This window comes from Pleurodeles waltl, chromosome 9 (genome assembly GCF_031143425.1).
Source record: "Pleurodeles waltl isolate 20211129_DDA chromosome 9, aPleWal1.hap1.20221129, whole genome shotgun sequence".
Taxonomy (NCBI): domain Eukaryota; kingdom Metazoa; phylum Chordata; class Amphibia; order Caudata; family Salamandridae; genus Pleurodeles; species Pleurodeles waltl.
Window position 1 is genome coordinate 1,144,879,795 of NC_090448.1, and position 25,068 is coordinate 1,144,904,862.

Genomic DNA, 25,068 nt, shown 5'->3' on the forward strand with positions numbered 1-25,068 from the left:
CCCATGGCCTTGGCAGTGTCAGTGTCCTTCTTGAGCTTTTCTATGGCTGTGTCGACCTCCGGACCGAACAGAAGTTTCTCGTTTACTGGCATGTTAAGCACTGCCTGCTGAATTTCTGGCTTGAATCCAGACGTTCTGAGCCATGCGTGCCTACGGATGGTAACCGACGTATTAATGGTTCTTGCGGCCGTGTCTGCTGCATCCATGGAGGAGCGTATTTGATTGTTGGAAATGTTTTGACCCTCCTCAACAACCTGTTTTGCTCTTTTTTGCAGATCTTTTGGGAGATGTTCAATGAGATGCTGCATCTCATCCCAGTGGGCTCTGTCGTATCGCGCTAGCAGCGCTTGTGAATTTGCGATGCGCCACTGGTTTGCTGCTTGGACAGCAACCCTCTTCCCGGCTGCATCGAACTTCCTACTTTCTTTATCTGGGGGAGGTGCATCCCCAGAAGTGTGTGAGTTTGCCCGTTTTCTGGCAGCCCCTACCACCACAGAGTCTGGTGGCAGCTGAGAGGTGATGAATACGGGGTCCGTAGGAGGCGCCTTATACTTTTTGTCCACCCTAGGCGTCACTGCCCTACTTTTAACTGGCTCCTTGAAAATGTCCTTTGCATGGCGTAGCATGCCTGGGAGCATCGGCAGGCTTTGGTAGGAGCTGTGGGTTGAGGAGAGGGTGTTAAATAAAAAATCATCCTCTACTTGTTCCGAGTGTAGTTCCACATTATGGAATAGTGCTGCTCTAGCCACCACTTGTGAGTAGGCTGTGCTGTCTTCCGGTGGTGATGGCCTAGTTGGGTATGTGTCTGGGCTGTTATCAGACACTGGTGCGTCGTACAAGTCCCACGCATCCTGATCTTGGTCATCGTGGCTCATGGCGGTGTGAGCTGGCGAATGTGACGGGGTGTAAATTGGCGAAGCCGGAGTTACAGGTGGAGGCGAGGGAGGAGGTGTTACCTTTTGTGCTGTTTGTTGCTGAGGAGTAAACTGAAGCGTTCTCTTTCGTTTGACAGGTGGAAGGGTACTGATCTTCCCAGTCCCCTGCTGAATAAAGATACGCTTTTGCGTGTGATCCACGTCAGTGGATTGCAGTTCTTGTTCAAATCTATGTTTCTTCATTTGAGAAGACATAGAATGCTCTTCAGTGTAGGAGCCAGAAACAGGGTCTGATGTCGCTTTTTTCGGCTCCGAAAACCCTGTCGATTGTTTTTTCGGCTCCGAGGTAACCTTCCTCTTTTTCTGTGCCGAAAAATCTGGGCCTCTATGGTCTTCGGCGCCACTGTCTCGGCGTCGATCCGTGTCGACACCGAACTCTCGGTGTCGATGCTTCTGTTTAGCAGTCTCTCGGTCTCGAGGAGGCTGCGTGCCGGTGTCTCGACCGGAGTCGGACGATCTCGACACTGAATGGGCCTTTTTCGGTGCCGATTGTTGGTCACCGAGAATTTGGGTGGAGCCATGGCCGGTTGGCAGTGGCGTCCCCTGGGCCTTCTTTCCTTTTTTAAGGTTTGATCTCGACGTCTTACTCACAGTTCTTGTAGAGTGTAGCTCGTCGGAGTCTGAATCCTGGATGGAAAAGGATTCCTCCTGTTCCTCTTCTGTCTCGAACTGTCGACGCTCTTTTGGCGTGGACGCCATCTGCAGTCTTCTCGCTCGACGGTCGCGCAGAGTTTTTCGGGACCGGAACGCCCGACAGGCCTCACAGGATTCTTCGCTGTGCTCGGGTGACAGGCACAGATTACAGACCGAGTGTAGGTCCGTATAAGGATATTTGTTGTGGCATTCGGGGCAGAATCGAAACGGGGTCCGTTCCATCGGCGTTGTCCTCCACGCGGTCGGGCCGACTAGGCCCCGACGGGGTGCCGAAATCTACCCCGAAGGGCACCGAAGCGCTTCGATGTTCAACGCGTCGTCGTATGTGTCTATCTCTAACCGGATCGCAACGATACCGTCGAAAATCTTCCGTCTTCAGCTATCTTTCCGTTCCGAAACTCGGAGCGACAGGAACACGTCCGAACCCGATGGCGGAAAGAAAACAATCGAAGATGGAGTCGACGCCCATGCGCAATGAGCACAGAAGGTGGAGTCACTCGGTCCCGTGACTCGAAAACACTTCTTCGAAGAAAAACAACTTGTAACACTCCGACCCAACACCAGATGGCGAGCTCATGCATACCATGTGTATCTACAGCGACAGATGCCATCGAACCCAGAGTTATGGATTTTTAAGTTTTTTAGTGAAAAATGGTGCCTCAAAGTACCAACTGCAGGTATCTTGTCAAGCGAGACCAGGGCAAAGTCAAATTTTAGGCCTTACCACGATGTACAAATACAGACACACGAGGTGGATGGGGCCTGGCCTTGGTTTAAATTCTGACTTAGAAGAAATGTTGATGAAAATTCCCAGAGAAGGTTAAGTTCAGCAGGAGAAGGCAGCAGGCTGAGTCCGAGGAGTTGTAGTCCTCTCTGAGCAGCTTGAAGTCTTCAACGATGGCAGGGAATGTTTTTTAGCAGGGAAGCCAGATTTCCAGGCCGAAGAAGTTATCATCGATGGGAAGCCTGTCACTGTTGTTCCTGATGAAGATTTTTACCTTCGGACTTTGACAAAGGTTCGGAAGTCGAATACCTCCAGCAGGTCAAAGCTGCAAGCTTTACTGGGCCAGATAACGTTACTTGGAGGTCCCACTGAACAGAATTTGCTGCTGCGTAGGAGGTGCTACCACAAAGTAGGGCTGACTGGGAAAGCACCTTGGGTGCGTTGACTGGCAGGTATGTCCCTCTCATCTGTCATTTCTTCTGGTGAAAAAGATTCCTAACTTTTAGAATTAGGCAAGAGCAGCAGCTCTAACACCACTTCCAAAGGTCCAGGACCTAGGGAGGGCACCACTTGAAAGGTTAGGACTCACTCCAGCAGAAGCCAGGCGCTTGTTATGTCCCTGTAGCTCACACAGGAAGTCAGCCAACTAGCCCTTAGTTACTTTAGTAGTCCTGGGTTCAAGGAGATGGCCCTCTCGCCTTCAAGCAGTAATGAAGGTCTCAAGTAGAAGGGAAGTCCTGTGAAGAACAAGGCAGGCCCCAAGCAGCAGTGCAGTCCTCTGGAGTACAATGCAGTCCTTTCTTAAGTTTTCCTCCAGTAGTGTACTGAAGTACTGGTCCAGTAGTGTACTGAAGAGGTGATTCAGGCGGTCCAACATGTATACTTGCTGCCAGCTTTTGAAGTGAGGGTGACATCATGGTTGGACATCTGTATCTGGAAAGTTCTCCCCTTCCACTGCCAAGGCTCCAGGTATTTTCGGTTGGCAAAAGACTGGTGTCAGGTTCCTTTGTGTGTGCTGAAGGCAGCCCTTTGAAATGAAACTGGGACAGGGAACAGCATTGCCCCACCCATTTAGGCAGATTGGCCAATACTCCCAACGCCTAGTCCCTTTTTGTCTCATTGTCTGGAAGAAATACACAAAGGCAATCTGTCAGGCTATTCAATCATGTAACACAAGAAGAAAGGTAGCAGGCAAGAAATAGTTAGGACAAGTAAATGTCAGCTTACTTAAAGTGGCATTTTCAGCATTGTGACTTTAAATTAGACTTTACTATGAAAGAGGATCTTAACTTATAATTCATTTGAGTCACAACTTGGCATCCCTATCTGTTCTCAATCAAACATCAACACTTATGAAATGTAAAAAGGTAACCCAATATTACCCAATGGGAGAGGTATGCCTTAAAAAAGAGAAAAAGGATTGTCACATCCAGGACATGTAAAACTTAAAATCACATTTCTTGAAACTATAGACTGTTTATGGTCTACCTTGGGGGTGACTCGTATGTTTTAATAAGGAAGGTTTGGGCCTTAAAAAGGGTTGATTTGCCAGGACGAACTGGCAGTTTAAAATTGCACTTCATGCTGCAACGGCAGGCCTGAAGTATATGTAAAAGTGCAACTTAAGTGGGTAGAAAGAGTGCAACCAACAGGGCCACTAGTACAATTTAATTTACAGGCCCTGTATACAAGTGGTACTATCTCCTAGGGACTTATGAGTAAGTCAATTATCCCAATCAGGTGTAAGGCAACTTATGGTGTTTTAGAGAGACAGCACAAGCACTTTAGTACAGGTTAGCAGTGGTAGAGTGCACAGTCCTAATGGCAACAAAAACAAAATTCAGTAAACAGGAACGGTGAAGGCCAAATGTTTGCGGAATGCCTCAACAAGGAAGACAAGTCTAACAATTATGTTCCTAAATGAATTTGTATGCATGGCCTATGCATCTCTGTTAGTCAGAATAGTATATTTCAAGAACTTTAAATTCAGTGACACACTCAACAGTGGATTGAATCCCAAGCTTTTCAGATCATTCAAAATGCCTGACAAACAATTCTATAAAAGGTAGCACCGTAGCTTCAAGCCTCTGTGGAACATCATCTTACCATTTTCCTAAATTATATACCTTTTGGCAAACGTCAAAGGTCCATAACGTACCTTTAGATTCTTCTCAGATCCAGGCGGTGGGCTATCCAGAGCAATCAATTTTTTAAGCTCTTCCTGAACACTTGTTTTAAGAACCCGCTTTGGGGATGCACGAAGATCGCGGACAGACGCACGCAGCCTTGTATGGGACATTTCATTGTCATCACTCTGGTGGCGTCTTAAAAACAAACAATATAAATTATTAGGATAAAATAAAATATCAGCTCAATTGCATTAATTTACAGGAAAGAAAACAAGATGAAAAGGAGATCCAAGTCTAAATAAATACCCAAAAGTCCATTGACACGAATACCTGTTAAAGGAATAAACCTGTTTTTTCCATACATTTGTAATGCTTTCTTGCCATTATGATTTGCTCAACCACATCATGTAGGCTATAGCTTCCCAACCGGTTATCTACACCAGGGACTGAAAAAGAAAGGGTTTGTTTGGATTTTTGTGTCTTACAAACTATCCCTCTGTGTGTGTATGTTCTTGTTAGTTTGCAACCGAACACTGGGATTGGTGTGCAACTTTAGAAACTGACTTATGAATGCTTTTTGTTTAAACATTTTATGGAAAAAAGTAAAACTGCTTAATAATTAGAAAATGAGTCATATTTACCTCAGTTTCTTAACTTTTAAGATGTGAAATAACTCAACTTATGAGCAGAGAAATTCTTCTCAGCAACTGTTGGAGTGGATTAAGCGGGATTCTATTTGATAGAAAACCTAAAAATATCGCTCTGCCTGTGCTGAAGATTAAGCCTATATTTACAATTGTGCGTCAAAAAAATCTAATGTCGTGAACAGGGATACAACGTATTGCAATAAAGTGCTTCAACATGCACATTATTCAGCTACCTAAACGTACATCCCACACTATCACAGAATTTATGAAAGTCACCTTCAGGCTAGGATTTTTTCATAAATTCACTTAATGTGTATGGTGTGTACACCCACATTTCTAGGTTCAAAATTAACATCCAAAAAGAGAAGCAAAATCCTCTTACTTTCTCGAGTCCATAAACCCCACAGAGTTTATTGTCCCTTCAGGTTTTTTCCATCCAATCAGGTACTTGCTAGTGGCACCCTGGCGAGGGTAGAAAGTCCTAGGACCAGAAGAGGAGGAAGAGGAGGAGGAGAGAGAAGGTGCAAACTGTGGGGAAGTGGCGGAATGAGTCTCATCCTTGGGTGAGCTTCTTGCGCTATTGAAAACAACGGGGCTGGCCGAATGCCTTGAGCTCATGGTACTGGTGGGAAAAGCAACACAAAGACAAAGCTTGACTTAATGTGGTGTGCTTGAGTAGTGCAGTAATATAGGTTACGTAAATGATGCATTTTCATTCTTTTTACTGAAAGCCTATGAATGCATATCAGTATGAGGATTTCTGATGCATCTGCTTTTATCAGTGCTTTGCAGCACAATGCATGCACTTTAATACTGTCATGCATTAATTTCTGATTTAAAAGGAGATTATGGTATTGATGTCTCATTTTACTTTAGGATTTGTCCAATTATAATAGCCAGATATTAATATTTTTTCAGATTTCATCAGATACCAAAAAAACCTCCTATAAGACATTCTCATGTTAGTAGATTTAGTCTCAGGAGTGTCTTCTATGGTTTGGAATACAAACTGCTGTACTTTATCATTTTGTCCTTTGTCCAACTGTGCCACATTTCCAACAATTAAATTTTAAAGTATGGTTAATGCTTTTTTGGCACCTGTAGACGCTGGGATAGAAAACTACTACGTTTCCAGCATCACTATCATATCCAATCGACTGTTCAAATTGGACAAGGGAACAGTACAATATTTCCAACCCCTGGCAAAAACAGCAGAAACTAACCCCAAACTAGAAAACACTTCTGGACTGCCAGTGAATTACAACTTTTTAACCCAATTACAAATTTAATATTTAAAAAAAATCAGCAGTACTCTGGTGTGCTACAAGGTGGTGGGAGAAGCTCTTACTCGAATAAACTGAACTTCTTAATGTAGCTTGTCAATTTCAGCTATGTGGAAAGTGAAACTAAGTTCAACAAGCTCACACCCTTCATTTAAAGAGCTACTCCATATAAAAGCTGACTTTGCTGGCAAACACAGTTTAGACGAAGGGGTGCACCTTTGTCTTTGGAATGCTGTTCTAATTTTCAGAAGCTTTGTTACTCTTCACTAGTTGTTGGTAAAGCACTTTAAGGTCTCCTTTCTCAAAATGATCTGGTTACTCCTGATCACTCTACAACTCTTATTGGGTGGATCATCTGATTCAACACAGAAGCAATTTTTTCACCCAGTAAACTATACCTCAATGTAGACACCAAAATGTGGACGCTTTTTTTTTTTTATTTATTTTTTTATTTTGAACAAGTAAGAAATCGCCAAGCACAGTCAGCACTGACATTAGTGCAGCAAAAAGTGAAGGAAGCCATAATAGGTATAACAGTATCATATAAATGCTGCAGACCCTAGATTAAGCATGAGACTCAACCATGGGGTATGGCTGTTCCCTAACGTATATGGTAAAGAAAGCCTCAAATTACCTTTATACAATGTCATGCCCTGTACTAGTAACATAGTACTGATGGTAACCATCAATAATGCATAACCTCTGTATAACCTACAGCTTACCACCTCATGACAGCGTTATATTTAAGTATGTGCCTCCCAGGTGTTCCTCAGAACTGTACATTTTGGAAATAGGACCATTACCTTATTTCGGTTGCAGTTTTCCATATCCTGCAGGAACAGGTCTTCAAACTCACAGTAGAGCTTTGCAAGAAACCAACCGAGAGGAAACTGAAGAAAGATTCCTTGAATCCTGGGTGTTCTGTGGACTGAGCTTGTTTAAACCGGTAGCATTTAACACAGTTATCACAGTCTCAAGTAGTGTGTTCTAGGCAGCAAACCCAGTTAGGTGACCTGAGTGAGCAAGTAATATTAATTGCTAATGCAGACTTTAAAACTGTTCATTCTCCAAATAGGAAGTGCTTCAAAATAATTAAAACTACATTAATTTTCCACTGGAAGTGCGTGGGAGATTTGTCTTCTTGGGATATGTCACCTGCAGCGTCTCTTTTTCAATATATTATTGAGTTCCTGCACATCGATAGAGGAACACTGTGGGCCTATAGTACATTTTAAATGGTTTTCAAAGCTCCTCATCTGCAAGTTTGAATCCAAATGTGTGCTCTCACAAAAAAGGAAACTCCCACCTCCGTTCATGTGCCTATATCCACAAATAAAGATAGTAAACGGGTGCAAAGTGTGGTCCCTATGCCTGCGACAATCCAAGATAAAACCAAATGTTGCTTTAAAAATTTACACTGAAGGATTTACTTCACCGTACTATTTTATGACTGCTTAAAGTTGTTTCTTTGATTGAGATACAATTTTGCAATAATGTTTGGAAAGATGTATTAAGACAAAGACACCTCCGATGATTAAAATGGATACTAAGAAGGGCAAAAGGGCCAAAAATGTGTTGCTCTGACAAATGCACCTGCAAGGAGACCATGTTTCTCCTGAGTAATGATGTTTCATTAACAAGCTCTCTAAGATTCAAAGAATTGGGTGAGTATTACAAGCACAGCAGTTCAAAAAACAGTAAATCGGTATGCAACAGGAGCATGATGTGCTACTCAGTTTTTTTTTTCCCCCCCTGAAGAAAGAATGAAACATCTCAGGCTTTCTGACTGATCACGTTTAGATTTTGACATTCAAACAGGGTCACAACCTGTTGTTAGATTAGGTAGAAGCTTTCAAGCACCGGTTCTAGTTTATCTTATTATCTAAAACAATGTAATCCAGGGAAAACATACCCCCTGACTCGAACGTATCATCAGTTAAAAATCTAGAAAGTTCTATGCCTGGAAATCCACAGCTACTTAGAGTGGCTTGTAAAATATGAAGTTCTAGATTAGATTTGCTACAGTAGGGGCATGGAGTTTTGGTTTTGCAAGCCAAGGTAGGTCAAAGCAATCCAGCAGAACAAGTTACTAAACTTCTGTAACAACTTATCTGGTAGGGACATTCTATTTGCAGATTCCTTACCTTAAAATGTTCCTCAGGCGTCAGTCTGGATATGGAGAGCTTCCTTTGAGCAGTACCCCTGTGTGTTGTTAGATGGCGTTGGCCGACTCCACGTCGGTTACTGGTGTTGTGGCGCCACCCTAGGGCGCTAACTAGTGCACCTAGGATTTCTTTTCCCTAGAAATCAGTTTGCAGAGCGGGAAGGATGGGTGGCTCAGGTAAGGAATCTACAATGAGAATGTGTCTCTAACAGATCCTTCATTACCAAAGGAAAGTAACTTGATCATTTGATATACTCTTCTAGTGGCAGATTCCTTACTTTAGAATAGATACCCAAGCAATACCATCCCCGGAGGTGGGTCTGCGAACCAAGATCATACTAGGAAATCCTGCAGGACCAAACGGGCCTGCAGACCTGACTGTCCAGGCAATAGTGTTTGGTGAACATGTGCAAAGTTGCCCACATTCCTGCCTGGCAGATGTCCAGGAATGGAACTGAGAGTGCTAACACAGTGGTTGCAGCCGTTGCTCTAGTGGAGTGAGCACGCAAACCCTCTGGGAGTTGCTTCTTAGCCAATGCGTAGCACATTTTAATGCAGAGAACAATCCATCTAGAGATCGTTCTCTTCTGCACTGCCTGACCTTTTTTCACACCCACATGGCCCACAAAGATTTGATCATCCACCTGGAACTCTTTGGTACAATCCAGATCGAACACCAAAGCTTTTTTTGGGTCCACTAGGTGACTCTCCTCTTCCTTAGACGGATGTGGGGACGTGTAAAATGTAGGCAAGGTGATGGACTGGCCTACATGAAAGGGCGTGACCACTTAAGGTAAAAAGGAAGCACTGCTATGAAGCACCACCTTGTAAGGATGGATGGAAATGAAAGATGGCTTTGAGGAAAGGGCCTGCAGCTCACTCTGTGAGCAGAAGTGATGGCGAACAGGAAGGCTATTTATAGAGTAAGAAGACAAAGTGGACAGTTATAAAGTGGCTCAAAAGGAGTACACATCAAAAGAAAGAACCAAGTTCAAATCCCATTGGGGCATTATGAACGGTGAAGGAGGAAACATATGAGTAAGACCCTTCAGGAATCTACCAACAATGGGCAATTTAAACAAGAGGGTTGGTCAGGTAATCTCAGGAAAGTCGAGATAGCAAGCAAATAACCCTTGAGGGTGCCCAGAGCAGAGCCCTGCAGGGCTAGAGAACGTACAAACAAAAGGACCTCAGAAAGAGGAGCAGAGAGGGGGGTGGGGTCAGACTTATCTGTGCACCATGCCACAAGGGATGCCTGGCTGCCAGGATAATGTTACAGCCTTCAGGAGAAAGGTCAAAGCTATTAACTGCTGCTGCTCAATCTCCACGCAAGAAGAAAGACTGGTTAGGTTCGGGTGGAGAAGTGTCCCCTGCTGCTGGGACAGAAGATCCTCCCGAAGGAGCAGTCTGATTAGAGGATCGATGATCATGCTTAGGATACAAGGCCCTTCGTGCCCAGTCTGGAGCCACAAGAATTACTCGGGCCAGGTCGTTCATGATCTTCTTGAGAACTCTGGGCAGAAGTGGCATTGGCAGAAAGGCGGCCTTAGTTCCACTCGAAATGAAAAGCGTCTCCAAGTGAGTGCCACCTTGGAAACTCCAATGCACAAAACAACTGACATTGCGTGTCCTGTGCGGGGGCGAACAGATCTAACAAAGGCTCTCCCCACTGCTAAACGCAACCCTGCGCCACCTCTGGTGGAGATGCCAATCTTAATCGACCAGGCATGGAAGGCTGAGTTCATCCGCTCTGACGTTCAGAGAGCCACCAGATGCTGAACCACCAGGGATATGCCCTGATGTTCCAGCCATGTTCAGAGACAGAGCCTCTTGGCAATGGGTCTACGACCCCACCCCGCCTTGCCGGCTGCAGTACCACATGGCGGTGGTGTTGTCCATGAACAACTGCACCACTTTCCCTTTGCTTTCAAAGCTAGCCTGATCGCCTAAGCTACAAAAGGCTGATGTGGAGCCAGAACTCCACCAGAGACCAGATGCCTCTGATCACCATCTTTCCAATGTGGACACGCCATCCCAGGAGTGACGCATCTGTCACTACTGTCAGATCTTATTGGGGATGGGAGAGGGATCTGCCTCTGACCCAATCGTAGTTCAAAAGCCACCACAGCAGATCTTGTGCAGTTCTCTTTGAGATCTGGATCATGTCAGAGATTCCCATGTTGCTGTGCCCACTGTAACTTCAGATCCCACTGCAGAGCCAGCATATGCCATCTGGCATGAGCCACCAGCAGGATGCAGGAGGCCATGAGGCCCAGCAGCCTCAGTCATTCTCACTGAAATCCAGAACAGACTCAAACATTGGTATCATAGCCTGAATATCCTTGACCCGCCGCTAGGGAGGATAGGCCTGAAACTGCACCGTCCAAAACTGCTCAGATGAAAGGGAGCATCTGAGAGGGAGTCAGGTGGGACTCTGGCACATTTATAGTGAATTCCAGCGACTGCAGGAGGTCTGCCGTAGTCTGGAAGTGGCAGGCGACAACCTGGGGCAAACCCGCCTTCAACAACTAGTCGACGAGGTAGGGCAAGACTGAAACCCCTAATCTGTGCAGATGAGCTGTGACCACCGCCGTCACCTTGGTGTACACCCGAGGAGAGCTGGTAAGGCCAAAGGGGAGCAAGGTAAACAGAAAATGCTTGTGGCCTACTGTGAATCACAAGTAACATCTGTGAACAGGCAGGACGGGAATATAGAAATATCTGTCCTGAAAGTCCAACACTACGATCCAGTCTCCTGGGTCCAGGGCAGATAGGACTTAAGCCACAGTGAGCATTTTATACCGCTCCCTTCAGAGGAAGAGATTGAGGGTCCGAAGGGCTAGTATAAGGCGGAGGCCCTTGTCCTTCTTGGGTAACAAAGTAGTTGGATTAACAACCATGACTGGTTGACCGTATTCAAAACTTAAACCCCCCCCCCCCCAAAAAAAAACATTGAAACAGCATATGACTCCACCTATTCTTTTTCTTACAAGGAATCAGTGCCCCTTTCACGAAGGATAAACAGAGCATTCGCACATGTATCTCTGGTGATTAGGAAGGACGAAAAAAAAAAAAAAAAAAGAAGAACAGAGGAGGATGGAAAAAGGGTCTCCTATCTGTGAAGTGACCACAATGACTTGAGGAGAGGGTGATTATGTAAGACATAGCTGTCACTGGGTCCTGTTCACCTCTGCTGAGGTCTGGAGGACAGACTTGATATTCATCCCAAAGAACCTTTCCTTTGGCATAGCGGTGTGAGCTTAAAGAAGAGAAAGACGTTGCTGATAGCTTAATGAAAATGCCACAAAATGACTTAAATCTCCAGCAGGGTTTTGGCTAGTGCCACTTGAATGGCACTCAAGAGAATTGATTGTGAGCGTGCCTATCAAGTACTGTAGGAGTACCTCGACTCAGTGGAGGAACTAAACAGGCTCTTCTCATTGAAGGGACAATTTATTACTTCCCCCCCCCCCCTCACCCTTGGTGAAAGTTAAAAACATTAGCCATGTCTACCAACATATGAAAAAGCCAGCCAGTGCGCAATTTGAGGTGGTGGTTTCTGGTGCTCAGCACCAGCACTTAATTCTCAACACCGGCACTCATGACAGTCTGCCACATGGTGGTGCTGTCTGTCTAATTTAGAGAAAAGTACAACAAGGGTTTGCTTATTAAATCAATATACATTGAAAATGACCAACACCTGCCTTCAAAGCCATTCTTATATCCTGGAACAGTCTAAATTGTCACACTTGTAGGAGTGTGATGGTTAGGAGATTTGTTGGCATTGTCATTGGCAGTGCTGGTGGAAGCAATGGGTGGTGCAAGCTGCAGTGGGCTTCTGACCCTTGCGCTAGCACTTATGTTTTCACAAATTAAGCACTGGGCCTGCAAGCATGACACTAGAGGCAGCTAACAGGAAGTTGAAGGGACATCAGAAGCTTTTGTTCAGTAGTTTGCCTTAATAACCTTGTTCATTTATGTAGTAGTTTTCAAATGTCTTGCCACAGAAAAACTTGATCTATCTCAGCAGTTCCCAACCTGTGGTCCGCAGGTCTTGGTGGGCAGGAAGGAACTTCTCCAGCTGGGCCTTCTGACAAAAAGACATGTATGTTTTTATTTGTATTACTTCCTTTGTACAGCAGTTTTACAAGCACTTCAAAGTTTCTTGTACATCCAGCAGCTTTCGGGTAAAAATAAAAGTAGCAAGATAACTCTGGTGAATAATGAACCTCCTGGAAAGAGATGGGAGTTGTCTCTAGTGGCAGATGGTTAATATACCTACTACAAGGAATGTGTATCATGAAAAGAACAGTATTTTATGTGCATAGCACAGTGGGTTACTGCTTTTGTCACAGAGATGCTTTACTGTGCAGTTCATAAGTTACAATCGTAATCTAGCAAAGTGACCTATGAGCTGCCATTGAAGAGCTGCATGCAAACTGCATGGCACAAATTAGAATGGATTTTTTTCTGGTCTTTAATTTTCCTTGCGCCGCTAAAAAAAGGTTTGCTTGCGTAGAAATACATTCTTAATAATAAAGTCAATGCAAACCAATGTTTTATGTTCTGAACGATGAGTTTGTGCTTCTCCAGACCAAACACTCTTACAAAATGCCTAGCAGTATGGATGACGTGAACCCTACACCTTGTAGACCCCTGTAAGGTGCTCTGTCACCCTACAGTGGTATGAGAGGGGATATAAAACAAATAAATTACTTGCGACAGAGGCTATGGAGAGATCAGAGACCCTTATGGTTTTACTTCCTTCCACCACCACATATTTACGTGAAAAAGCTTTCTCAGATTTTATGTACCTAGAAAGCGCTTGGAAAATGCTAAATCTGACCAGAGGATTCAGCTTTCCTAAATAAAACTAAACACTGAAAAGTTAGTCACCGAGATGCAGTGCCAACCTTCCCATTAAAATTTTTCAATTTTGGCATATTTTTTCAATATAAAATAATTATATTTTTAGAATTAGAGTATTTGTTTGGTGTATACTTGCTTGTGTATTTTTGCAAATTACTGTTTTAATGCTTGAAATTTAAACTGCACAAATTGCCTGGGGATCCCCGGGATCCAGTAATGACTCAGTGGGGGGCTGGGGGGTCAGGAGTCAAAAGGATCCAACCACTGATCTATGTTTTTGCCATAGGACTTCTGCATATGGGAAGGTGAAGCCTTGGACTCCACAGAGCCTGCAATCACCACCAACAACTTAGGTAGGGTTCATTGAAAGAACTGGCAATATTAAAAATGAACCATCCAACAGAAGGGAGGATGAAGGTGGACAGCATTTTCGAAAGGCGAGAGAGGAACAGTGTCTCAAACAATCATAACATCAACAAGCAATGACACAACGGGACTCATTATGAGTATGACAGGAGGTGGAGGCCGCCCGCCAAACTCTTCCCGCCATCAGTCCACCTCTGCGGACTGAACCCCACCGGCCCTATTAGTTCACCGCAGGCCCTGTGTGAACAGGGCCTTAACATTGCAGCCAGCAACTAATGCCCATAATTCGGGCAGTGGAATGCGCGACGGGGCTGTGCATGGGGGGCCCCTGCACTGCCCATGCCAAGTGCATGGGCAGTGCAGGGGGCCCGCCCCCACTTGCACCGCTGCCCTGGCGGATTACAACCATGTCGAAGTCAGACCACCACTTTGGCAGTGGTCCTTCCTCAATCGTGACCCTGGTGGTTTGGTAACCACAAGGATCATAATGAGGCCCTATGCCTCTAGGTTATGAGAAGTAACAAAATTCTTGTAAGGTGTCTGTTGCAATCAAAGTCTTCAAGATAGAGGCTCCATTTTAAAAGGAGACCAGGCCGTCACTTTCACGAAATGTGGTCTTTCATCAACAGGCCAACCTTTTTTTTTTTTACTGCCTACGTGAAGCTGCCTAATTAAATCACGGCCTAAGAATTGAAATGTAGTGATGGTGGCCAATATATTGTATTAGCATCCCCCCACTCCAAAAGATTAAAACAACAATGATCAAGTCAGGCCTTAAGGATCTTACCTACAAGTATGCTCCAAGTCAGGATGGACTAGCTATGCCAATACCTCCCAAAAGGTCAACATGTTTCTGCCCATGTAGAACAGCCAGAAAATGGTCCTGGGGCATTCATCAAGATAACAGAGGCCCTTCGTCTGACAACACAAACTAAGTGAGTTTGTGTTCCATGATCTTACCATGCACAGGTAGCACACTAGAACAAAGAAACATGCATTGTTTTCCAAGGTTTCTAGGTGTGAGGTCAGCTTACCTTGATCAATCGATCAAATAGACAAGTGAAACAGGACAACACAATCACCACACATGTCCCCATGAAATGAAATGAAATAGTCCAATGTGGAGTTCATGGAACACATTTACTTAAATGTATACTATGTTCATTGCAGAGGTGGTAGAGCAGCTATGCATACTGTCTCATCACCATTGTCACTCTACTGCAAACACACATTCAACAAAGTATTTAAAAAAACATGAGGCCATGGTTTACAAAGCCGCTAAAACGTACCCCACCTCTATGGTTTTTATACAGCAACATATTGGTCAATCAGGGATTAACCAAGCCTACTATTTCTACAGCTCTGAAATGCAATTGTATTGATTGACAGGGACCGATGGACAGCCACTCACAAGGGTTCCGAAAATGAGATAATACTTCTGTATTATAGAAGAGAAGTGAAGTGCAAAATGACTGACAGCAGGTGACAACAGGTGTGTGCAATCCTTGTACCTAAGCTCCAGGATGTTGATTGAACTGCAGATTTACAGCAAGGTAAAATAATGAAGAGATGCTTCAACCTGGACATAGTAGACTGGGGTCAGTGCCACACTGTGATGCCACTGAGTGGGTGTTTTCCATCAGCTGCGTGCAGTGTCTGAAAGGTGGAGTATTGACCTCTCTACAAAATAATCAGTAAATGAAGAAAGAAAAAAGAATACAACCATTTTTCTTTCACCACAAGACCAAGAGGGGGCTGAATTTTGTTACTTCATACATCTAGTCTTAAAGGAAAGTAAGATCATTTTGTGATTCTAACAATAAGACCATCTTTTCGTGCCCAATATAGCTAGTTCTATATAGACTTGTTGATAGCCAGCTTGGAGTGGGGGTTCAGCCACATCCCTTGATTGACTGGCAGTCAAGGCTGCCATTTTTTTTAAATTTTTTTATTTTTTTATTTATATTTTATTGAGTTTTGCATGATACAGAACAGGCAACAATGCAAACAGCCCCCTTCCCCCATTATAGCAACAGACTGTACATACTACAACCCTCCTCTATTCCAGTCAGCAAATCTCCTAGTGTTTCTCGCATTGTGCATCAAGATCGGGAGCCACATCTCTGATCCAACACGCCGGGCTTCCAGTCGACAGTCCGCATATTCAGTCCAGGAGTGATTGTCGTATCAAACATCGAAGTCGATATACCAACAAAAGAGGGGTGAACAACAAGAAAGGCAGGTAGGGTGCACAAACCAGGCTACACTAGCTGACCTCAACTATACACAATCTTTAACCCAGACAGGGAGGGTAAGGGAAAGCATCAAACGCGGGCAAACACACATCATTCCGCCTGCTCATTCCTGGACGTCAGGTACGCACGCAGCGGAGCCCAGATATCCCTCAGCCGGGAACCTTCAGGCATAAGCTCCCAAAAGACCATCAACTGATCTTGACAAAAGGCAGCATCCCGCAGCCATTCGGACCTACGCGGCGCCCGCCCCTGCACCAGCACATGGCAACTCTACGCTTGGCCAATAGCAAAAGTAAGCCCACCAGCCGCCTATGCGGCCCGTTAATCTCATTCACACACCCAAGCAGCGCAACCCTAGGGGAAATGAGTATCTCAGAGCCAGTTACCACAGCAATAGTATGCAAAACCTCCACAAAGAAAGCGTGAACTTGCGCACAGTCCCACGCCAGGTGCAGAAAACCCGCATCCGGCGCATGACAGCGCTCACAGCACGCATCCGCGTGCAGGCCCATGGAGTGGAGCCCGCTGGGTGTAGAATATAGACGATGCAAAAACTTAAAATGCAGCAGCCGTAGCCTATAATTCGGGGACAGCTCTCTCATGTGGGCACAGCAGCATCGCCACATTGCCTCTGAGATAGGTTCCCCCACGTCTCTCTCCCACCTGACCCTAAAAGACTCTTCAGAGCCGCCTCTCTGCTCCTGTATGCAGTTATACAGTTTGGTAACTAGCTTACTCAGCGACCGCACGCAGCACAGCACCTCCAGAGCACAGAACTCCGTGGGCGCCTCCTGCAAGCCTGGAAATCGAGCCCACAGCAAAGCACTAACCCTGAGAGCATACATTTGCTGCAACGCCGTCCCGCCACTGTCATCTAGTACCTCTGAAAAGTTAATCAGGCGACCATCCACAAACCAGTCCCCCAGCCCCGTCAAGCCCCCATCTCGAAGAAAACCACGCACACCACCATCCCGGAATATCTGAGCATCGGCGACCGCCACAACAGGCAACGAAGGAGCAAACGGTGCATTAACCCCAGAACGCTGCATCAGCATCCACCACGCTCTCGCCGTACATGCCACCGTATCAACTCCCTTAGGTCGAGACCGAGCCCGGCCCCCAAGCACATTTAGCAACCCATCCGGCCACACCGCATCGCTCTCGGGCGCCAGATGCGGCAAGTATCGAATCGATCGCAACCAGTAGTATGCAAAGTGCGCTTGCGCGCAGTTATAGTATAACTCCAGATCTGGAGCAGCAAGCCCACCCAACTCGAATGGCACGCCAGCCTCTCCCAAGAGATGCGGGGCCAGCGACCTGCCCATACCAAGCGAATCAGCGCAAGGCGCAGGCGTCGCAGAAAACCCCGCGTGAGCGGAAGTGGGAGGTTAACAAAGAGATACAGGAATTTAGGAAGAACCACCATCTTCGTAATGGCGATACGCCCAATTAACGATAATGGTAGGGCACGCCAAGTCTCAATCTTCTCCTCTAGCCACGACATTGCAGCACCGTAGTTAGCCAGCCAAAGTGTATCAACATCACAGCTCAGCTGAACTCCCAGATAGCGCACCGGGCCCTCCGCCCAAGCCATGGGATACCGCGAGTCGAACTTCGCCACACACGGAGTCAAAGGCAAGACCACCAACTTCAACCAGTTGATCGTGATGCCCGAAAAGGTGCCGAAGCGCACGATCTCGTCCAATAAAATGTCCAAGTTTCGATCGGGGTTCCGCACGTATAGCGCAATGTCATCAGCATACATAGATACCAAGATAGGGGTTTGCAGTTCCGACAGAGACCTATCATTATACTTCTGTCGCAGCCCCGCCGCCAGAGGTTCCATTGCCGACGCAAAAAGTAGCGGGGACAGCGGACAGCCCTGACGCGTACCGCAAGCAACAGGAAATGGGGCCGACACGCACCTGTTGAGACGCAACCGAGCAGTGGGCAGGGTGTACAATAATCTAATCAACTGCACATACCACGCGCTGAGACCTACCCGGGCCAGAAGTGCAAACATATACTCCCATGCCAGAGAGTCAAAAGCTTTGGCGGCATCAAGAAACACCGATGCCGCCCTGTCGTCCGCCCCCAACGAACCCGCCACCGCAAAAAATGTGCGCCAGTTGTGACATGTGGACCTCCCGGGGACAAAACCCGACTGATCCGGGAGCACCAGCTTGGGAAGGAGCGGCTGCAAACGTGCTGCGATCATTTTTGACAGGATTTTGTTGTCAATATTTTTCATAGAGAGTGGGCGATACGAGTCGCATCGAGCCGGATCCTTCCCTGGTTTAAGAATCGTTACTATCAAAGCCTCCCAGAGCGAAGCAGGAAGGGTCCTAGTCTCCAAGTACTCCGCGTACACCTCCAGAAGGCACGGGCGAGAATATCCGCATATTCCTTATAAAACGCTGGGGTCAGGCCATTAGTACCAGGAGACTTATCGCCAGGCATGCCGCGGATCGCCGCCACCACCCCTCCCAGAAAACGGAACATCCAGGTACGACCTGTGTGCCTCATCAAACCACACAAGTGCAATATCCGCAAAATACGTCTGCGCAGCTGCCGCGTCCAGGCCCTCCGGGGCAGCATACAGCTGCGCAAAATACTCTGTAAAAACTTGCATTACACCATTCGTCCCAGTCACCTTCTCATCCCTCAGTGCCAACAACCTCAGTGACATAGTTACTGGCCCAAGGCCTGGGCAGCATATCAGCGAGCGTGCGCCCAGCTCTCTCTCCCTCTTCACAGCGGCGAGCCCACACATGCCTCCCCGTAAAACAAACTTCTCTGAGGGAGGCCTCCTCATACAAGGACACCTCTCGTCGGATCTCCGCTAGCACCTCGCCCGACCAACTCTCAGTCAGACGCCGCTCCAACTCCACAAGTCTCCCCTCTGTCAGCCATCTCCCGCCTCAGGGCCTTCAGTGATCCATGTTGTTTCGAGAGGCATATTCCCCTAATGACTACCTTAAATGCCTCCCATAATGTACCGGCCGACCTCACTGAACCCCGATTCTCAGGGAAAAACAACACAGTAGCCTCGCGCACCTCCGCCCTAAAGGCCGCATCACGGAGTGCCCCGCAGGGCAACCGCCACATGAACGACTGGCTCAACTCGCTGGGTATCTCCAACACCAATCTAACCGGCGAGTGGTCAGATAGAGTGCGAGGAAGATGATCTACTGATCTCGTCCAGGCCTCCACGTCTCTTGTGCCCAGCCAGCGATCAATACGAGACCAGCTACCGTGAACGTAATTCACACACATACCCTCTCTCGCATCTCCATGCTTCTGCCTCCACAGATCTACTAAAGCACCACTCTGCATCACCGCCGCCAGCGACTTCGCTGCCGCAACATGCTGCACTCTGGCCACACTCTCGCGATCCATCATAGAATCCAGAATCACGTTAAAATCGGCGCCCCAAATCACTGGACCAGCACCCAGCGATTCCACCAAGCGCCACAGCTCCAAGAAGAATTCTGGGTCATCCACATTCGGCCCGTAAACAGCAACAAGCCGGCAGGCTCTATCGGACAGCGTACCACTCAGTAGGACATATCTGCCATTTGGGTCGACAATCACATCACGAGTTCGCCACTGCAGACCCTTACGCAACAAGATTGCCACTCCACGAGCGTAACTTGAGTATGTCGAGCAGTGGGTCTCGCCAGCCCACCCAGCTCTCAGTCTGCCCAGCGCAGACGCCGCCAAGTGGGTCTCCTGCAGCATACAAATATCAATTCCATGCCGTTTAACATACTCTGCCACCAGCCGCACCTTCCGCCTGTCATTGAGCCCGCGCACATTCCACGTCAAGCACCAAACCGCAGTCACACTATCAGCCCCCACCACTCCCCCACATGCATACTTCCCTTCGCCAGGAAGCGCATCCCCACCTGCCAAGAACTTGAAAAAAAAACAGCCATAACAACATAGAGAACAGACGCCCGCATCCCAACAAAGCCCGCTCCCACCCCCTCCCACTCAGGCCCCCCCAATTGGACCATTTCAGAAATCCACCCACTCAACCCCAAAACCCACCCCTTTAAATCAAAGGCACAACTATCAGGACTCATCCTAGGGGCTATAGCCGGCCTATCAGCTCTCCACCCAGTGTGCACTTGGGAAGAGGGGAACATGGGCCGAACAGCAAAGCTGAACTCCGGGCGACCTCATGCACGGAGGCGGATCCGCGCACCTCAGCAGTTTCAGCCAGTACCGCCAGCCCAGCAGCGAGCCGACTAGTCATTGTCACTCAAGGCAGCACTCTCTGCTCCCGACTCCCCCGGCCCCGCAGCCCCCGGCCGCCTAGGCAATCGCCGAGCAAACCTGGCTACCCGCTTTGGGTCCGTGAAGTACAGTACCTTCCCCTCATGCCGCACCCTCAACTTAGCAGGATACAGCAAGGCAAACCGGACTCCAGCCTGGTTCAACAATCGTTTGGTCGGTAAAAAAGCACGTCGCAGCGCCTGCACGCCCGGGGTACAATCAGGGAAGAAACTGAGTTCCGAGTTTTTGTATACCAGCGACTTCCTCTCCCTCGCCAGACAAAGAACAGTATCTTGATCCCGGTAATTCAATAGGCGCGCTATAATTGGGCGCAGAGGAGTACCCGGCGGAGGCCGAGACCCCAAGGATCTATGCGCCCTCTCAACCACCAGCATCTGGGAGAGCTCGCCCGCAAACAGATCCGACAGCATGCTCTCCACAAAGTCCTCCATGCGGCCCATATCGGTAGCCTCCGGCAGGCCCACAATGCAAATATTGTTGCGGCGCGACCTCGCCTCCAAGTCCTCATTTTCATTCCGTATCACCTCCAAAATGTGCTACATTTGTGCAATCTGGTCTCTATCCCCCCGACGTACATGCTCCATCTCCGACGTACACGACTCCAGAACCTCAAATCTGGAATCGTGATCGTCCACCCGGGCTTTAATGCGGTCAAGTTGTTCAGTCACATGGTCCAGTTTCGCATCAATGCCAGCCAGGCTATTCTTGAGCTCTAAAAACATGGACCGCACAGACTCCTCTGGGCTACCCTCTCTGACTTCATCACCACAGGGCTGAGAGGCAGGAGCCGAGTTTCTCTTTTTCCCACCCTCAAAGGTGAGCTTTGCTTGACGCTGATCAGCCTTGCCCTTGATTCCAGCTCAGTCCATAATCGACTCCTGCCTGCACACGAAGGGTAAGTAATATCCAGATCTGAGGATGTCCACAATCAGGCAGCCCCTTCACAGCCACCCAAATTTAGCCTCCGGCCTACCAGACGGCACACGAGGTGGCAGACCAGCGCCAAGACACTCCACACGGCAGGCCAATCCGTGCCACCTCTACCGTAAGCCTCCGTCAGAACCAGCTCCAGCACTGTGAATCCTCCGTACACAGAACAGCGTCTGGGCCCCAGCCAAGACCAGCACGCCAGCGCGGTGGACCCCCTCTAGCTCCAGACCCCTAAACGATCACCGGCGGCCCAGCCGCGACCCACCAGGATCAGTTCATCTCCTCCTGCTCTCCAGTGCCCAGCCGCCACGTCTGACTAGTCCCTCTCAGGCAGCTCAATGCATGTCAGCCGACCCAGACCTGCCAAGCGATTCAGAGACGTCGTTCCCCGCAAGGCGCTCCTCAGCGACACTCGTCTGGCACCTCCGTCCGTCCACACGCCAGCAGCAGGCCGCCACGTCCAGCAGATATCCACCGGACCACCAAGCCGGTCCCACCTCCTCTCCGAGGTAATCCGCTGCCGGCTCTAACTCAGCTCCTCTCGCGCCCGCACGCACCACCAGGCCGCCAGGGCGCGAAGACCACCAGAAGCACCAGAGCCGCAGTGTCCGCAAGGCCGCGGAGTCCACGAGGGCCGCGCCTCGATCCAGCCGCCAAGTAGGCCACCAAAAACGTTCACACGCTCCCGGCAGTATATTCGCCGGGAGTGGCACTCCGCGAGCGCCCCGACCACCGGAGTGCGCGTGCGTACAGCAGCCCGCAGCTAGGCCTCCACCCGCGAGTCTCCACACCAGTCCCGATCGCGGGCCGCCACCACACCCATAGTGACGGCAAGACCCACCCAGGACCGCACCTCAATCCGCCTCCGTCAGCGCCGCCCTTTAGGAGAAATAGGCGGATAAACGGCCCGCGGCCCGGCAGAGCCTCACATAGTGCCGGCCATCTTGCCCGGCAGCAGGGCCACGCCCCCGTCAAGGCTGCCATTGATAAAAAAGATACTCATTCTGAGGCAGACTGGTTTCTCCATGGACTGTGATTCAAGGGCTTTGGCAGGCATCAAGTAGTACCACTAGGCTGGGTGCAGGTTCAAATGCTCTCAGGTACAAGGCACAGTGTTTGGGTCAATGACCACAACCCCAAGTTTAGCCTCTTTTGGGAAGTACACCTCCAAGATAACGTTCATTTTATTCCCATTTTGCTAAAGTATATGTGCTGCTACCCACAATGGAGTTTTTAAGCTATTTGGTTTATCCAGACCACACTGCACAGGCAGCACATATGAACATTCCAAGAAAAACCTTTGTGTTCATATTGAAAACATTTACCTTTTAGCCACTTATTCAAGGAGGTTCTATTTCCTCCCTTAAAACAAACATGCCTATCAAGCCAAGCAGAAATCCTGTACTGACGATCTTGCAAACAAGAATATATACAGAGCATATGTAATCAACCATATAGCGCTTAATAAATGAAACATAGCAATGTTTTTGCTGTATACCACTGAATATGTCAAATGTAAATCAAGAAGTAGTGTATTATACAATCAACAAGTCTTTCAGGCCAGCAATAAATCAGAAAGAACGACAGGCGGTTACTTCCTTCAACAGCTGTGTTTACCTGCAGGTTTTACCCTGCTTACAATGACAACCAGATTGAAACATTATTTCTGAGATGCAGAAGAATTTCTGCAAAATCAAAATAAATTAAGGACAGCAATTGGAAGCATAAGAGCACGAAGGGAGGAGAACAAACTACGGATGGAACAGGGCTGGAAGAGTGACAGCAGTAAGGCAATGAAAAAATTGTTTTTCACAGATAAATTTCCTACTCATCGCAGAAAGAACTAGACATTCATTTTAATAGCATTTTGTAAATGCAATAGGTCTCAGTTCAAAAAGGCTAAGCTTTTGGATCGGTCAATGATTTTTACCAAACGCATCTTAATATATGCGCACATAGTTGCTACTCTTGCAATGGGTTTTCTATTAAAGATGATCCATCCCAAAATGGCCTGATACGTATGTGTGCGCTGTGACATTTTCATACACATTAACCCCTTAACTGCTGAGGCTTTTCCACCAGAGTGCTGAGCCTCTTATTGTCTATTTGGTGTACTTTGCGCTTAGGGCTCCAGAACCTATACCCCAACCCCAACACACACATATAAGTATCCAGGCTCCCAATTTGCATCTTTTTTCCCCAAACATCATGGGGATTCTAAGGGGTACCCAGGGTTTGTCAGATTTCTTTGAGGGGGGACACGAAAAAAGCCATAATATTTCATAAATGTTGGATTTGGGTTGGGGGTGATACGGGGAGGGGGGGGGGAGGGGGGGGGGGAAACTGCTGCTCAATAAAACAATTGCCTCAATGAAAGGCTTGCTGTAATAAGATCACCATCTTCGCTGCTTTCAGGAACAAGCACAGCTGGGGGGTTTTAACCATAGTGTTGGCATTTTTCTAAAAGATAATCTATTTTTCCTAAATGTTGTGATTTTTGTGAAACAAGTGGGAAACTCATGGCTGATCCTAAAAAAAGTACGTCTAATCTGCCCTTAATGGGGGCAGAAAGAATGTCGCACCATCTTTGTGGTGGGGACATGTTCATGCTCATGGTGAGCATGTGTTCCATCTTTTTTATATACTTCTTCCCTGGTGTAAATTGAGCTTTTTGCTCTCAGTTGGAAAGATTGGAGGTACTCACCTCCACCGGCCACCTGGGGGGCAGAAAGTTTACATCTTTGGTGGGGGAGGGTCTGGGAAGAGCACAAGCCGTTGCCCAAGGGGCCACTTCCACTGCCAAAAATTCCTGGTGTCAAGTGCGTGGATCACTGCTTGGGGATTGCTAGCCTGTGACAATCACCAATCAGGGATACACTAAGCCAATTACTGCTCAGGGTGTGAGATATGCTATCTGAGTTCAGATGCAGTGAAAGTAAAACGAGCCAATTAGCACGTTTTACTTTCACTTTTAGTGTCTATTCATAAGCAAGGGCCTGATCCATAGCCCACAAAGTATATGTTTTTTTATTGGAATCAGTAGATTTCTCAATGATGTTAACATGTAAACTTACAAAATGTTTACATAATGAACCCAGCGGTATAGCATGCTTGAGACACATTATTGAAGGGCCTGGGCGATGTCAAAGAATATGCAAATAATCAAGTATTTGAATCCTGCACATCAAAAAAGTACGTCTGTGGAAACTGGGTTCAATGACTGATACCATGACATGAAGCTAAAAGGGAATGAGGTTGAGGACAGTGTGAAGAGGGCGAAGGAACCTTCCAGCCAAGGGAGTGAGTGAAAAGAACTAGTTACTTACCTTCGGTAATGACTTTTCTGGTGGATACATTAGCTACCTGTGGATTCCTCACCTATTGAATACTCCCATTGCGCCAGCATCCGACGGAAATCTCCTTCCTAGCTTCTGCACGTCGACATCACAATTGCCCACGCGACGCCGTCTGACGTCATATAGGCAATAAGAGGTCCTCGCCGACGTCAGTACCAACATTTTTTACGTGCCTGAGACTAAAAGGCCATTGAGACAAACAATCAAATAACAATGTTTAATAAAATCGAAGATAAACACATCATTCCAAAAATTCAAGATTTTTTTTTTCTCAAATAAATAAATAAATATATATACAGTATATGTGCAAGCCCTCACATACCAAGAGGAGCACACCCAAGAACAACTTGGTTGGACCAGACAGGCAATGGGCAGGCGGGTGGGACTGTGAGGAATCCACAGGTAGCTAATGTATCCACCAGAAAAGTCGTTACCGAAGGTAAGTAACTCGTTC

General features: G+C 47.3%; 1 protein-coding gene across 7 annotated transcripts in view; it reads right to left on the minus strand.

The window, feature by feature from the left end:
• The window catches only part of SIPA1L1 (signal induced proliferation associated 1 like 1), a 701,300-nt gene that overhangs the window by 70,695 nt on the left and 605,537 nt on the right, over positions 1-25,068 (minus strand). For 5 of the 7 annotated variants that reach the window (XM_069208954.1, XM_069208951.1, XM_069208952.1 and 2 more), the window contains 2 exons: positions 5,472-5,711; positions 4,472-4,637 (listed from right to left, as the gene is read on the minus strand). In XM_069208954.1, coding sequence (XP_069065055.1) covers positions 4,472-4,637; positions 5,472-5,711 — 406 coding nt within the window. The remainder of the gene's footprint in view (positions 1-4,471; positions 4,638-5,471; positions 5,712-25,068) is intronic. The other 2 variants (XM_069208957.1, XM_069208956.1) reach the window with 1 other exon arrangement.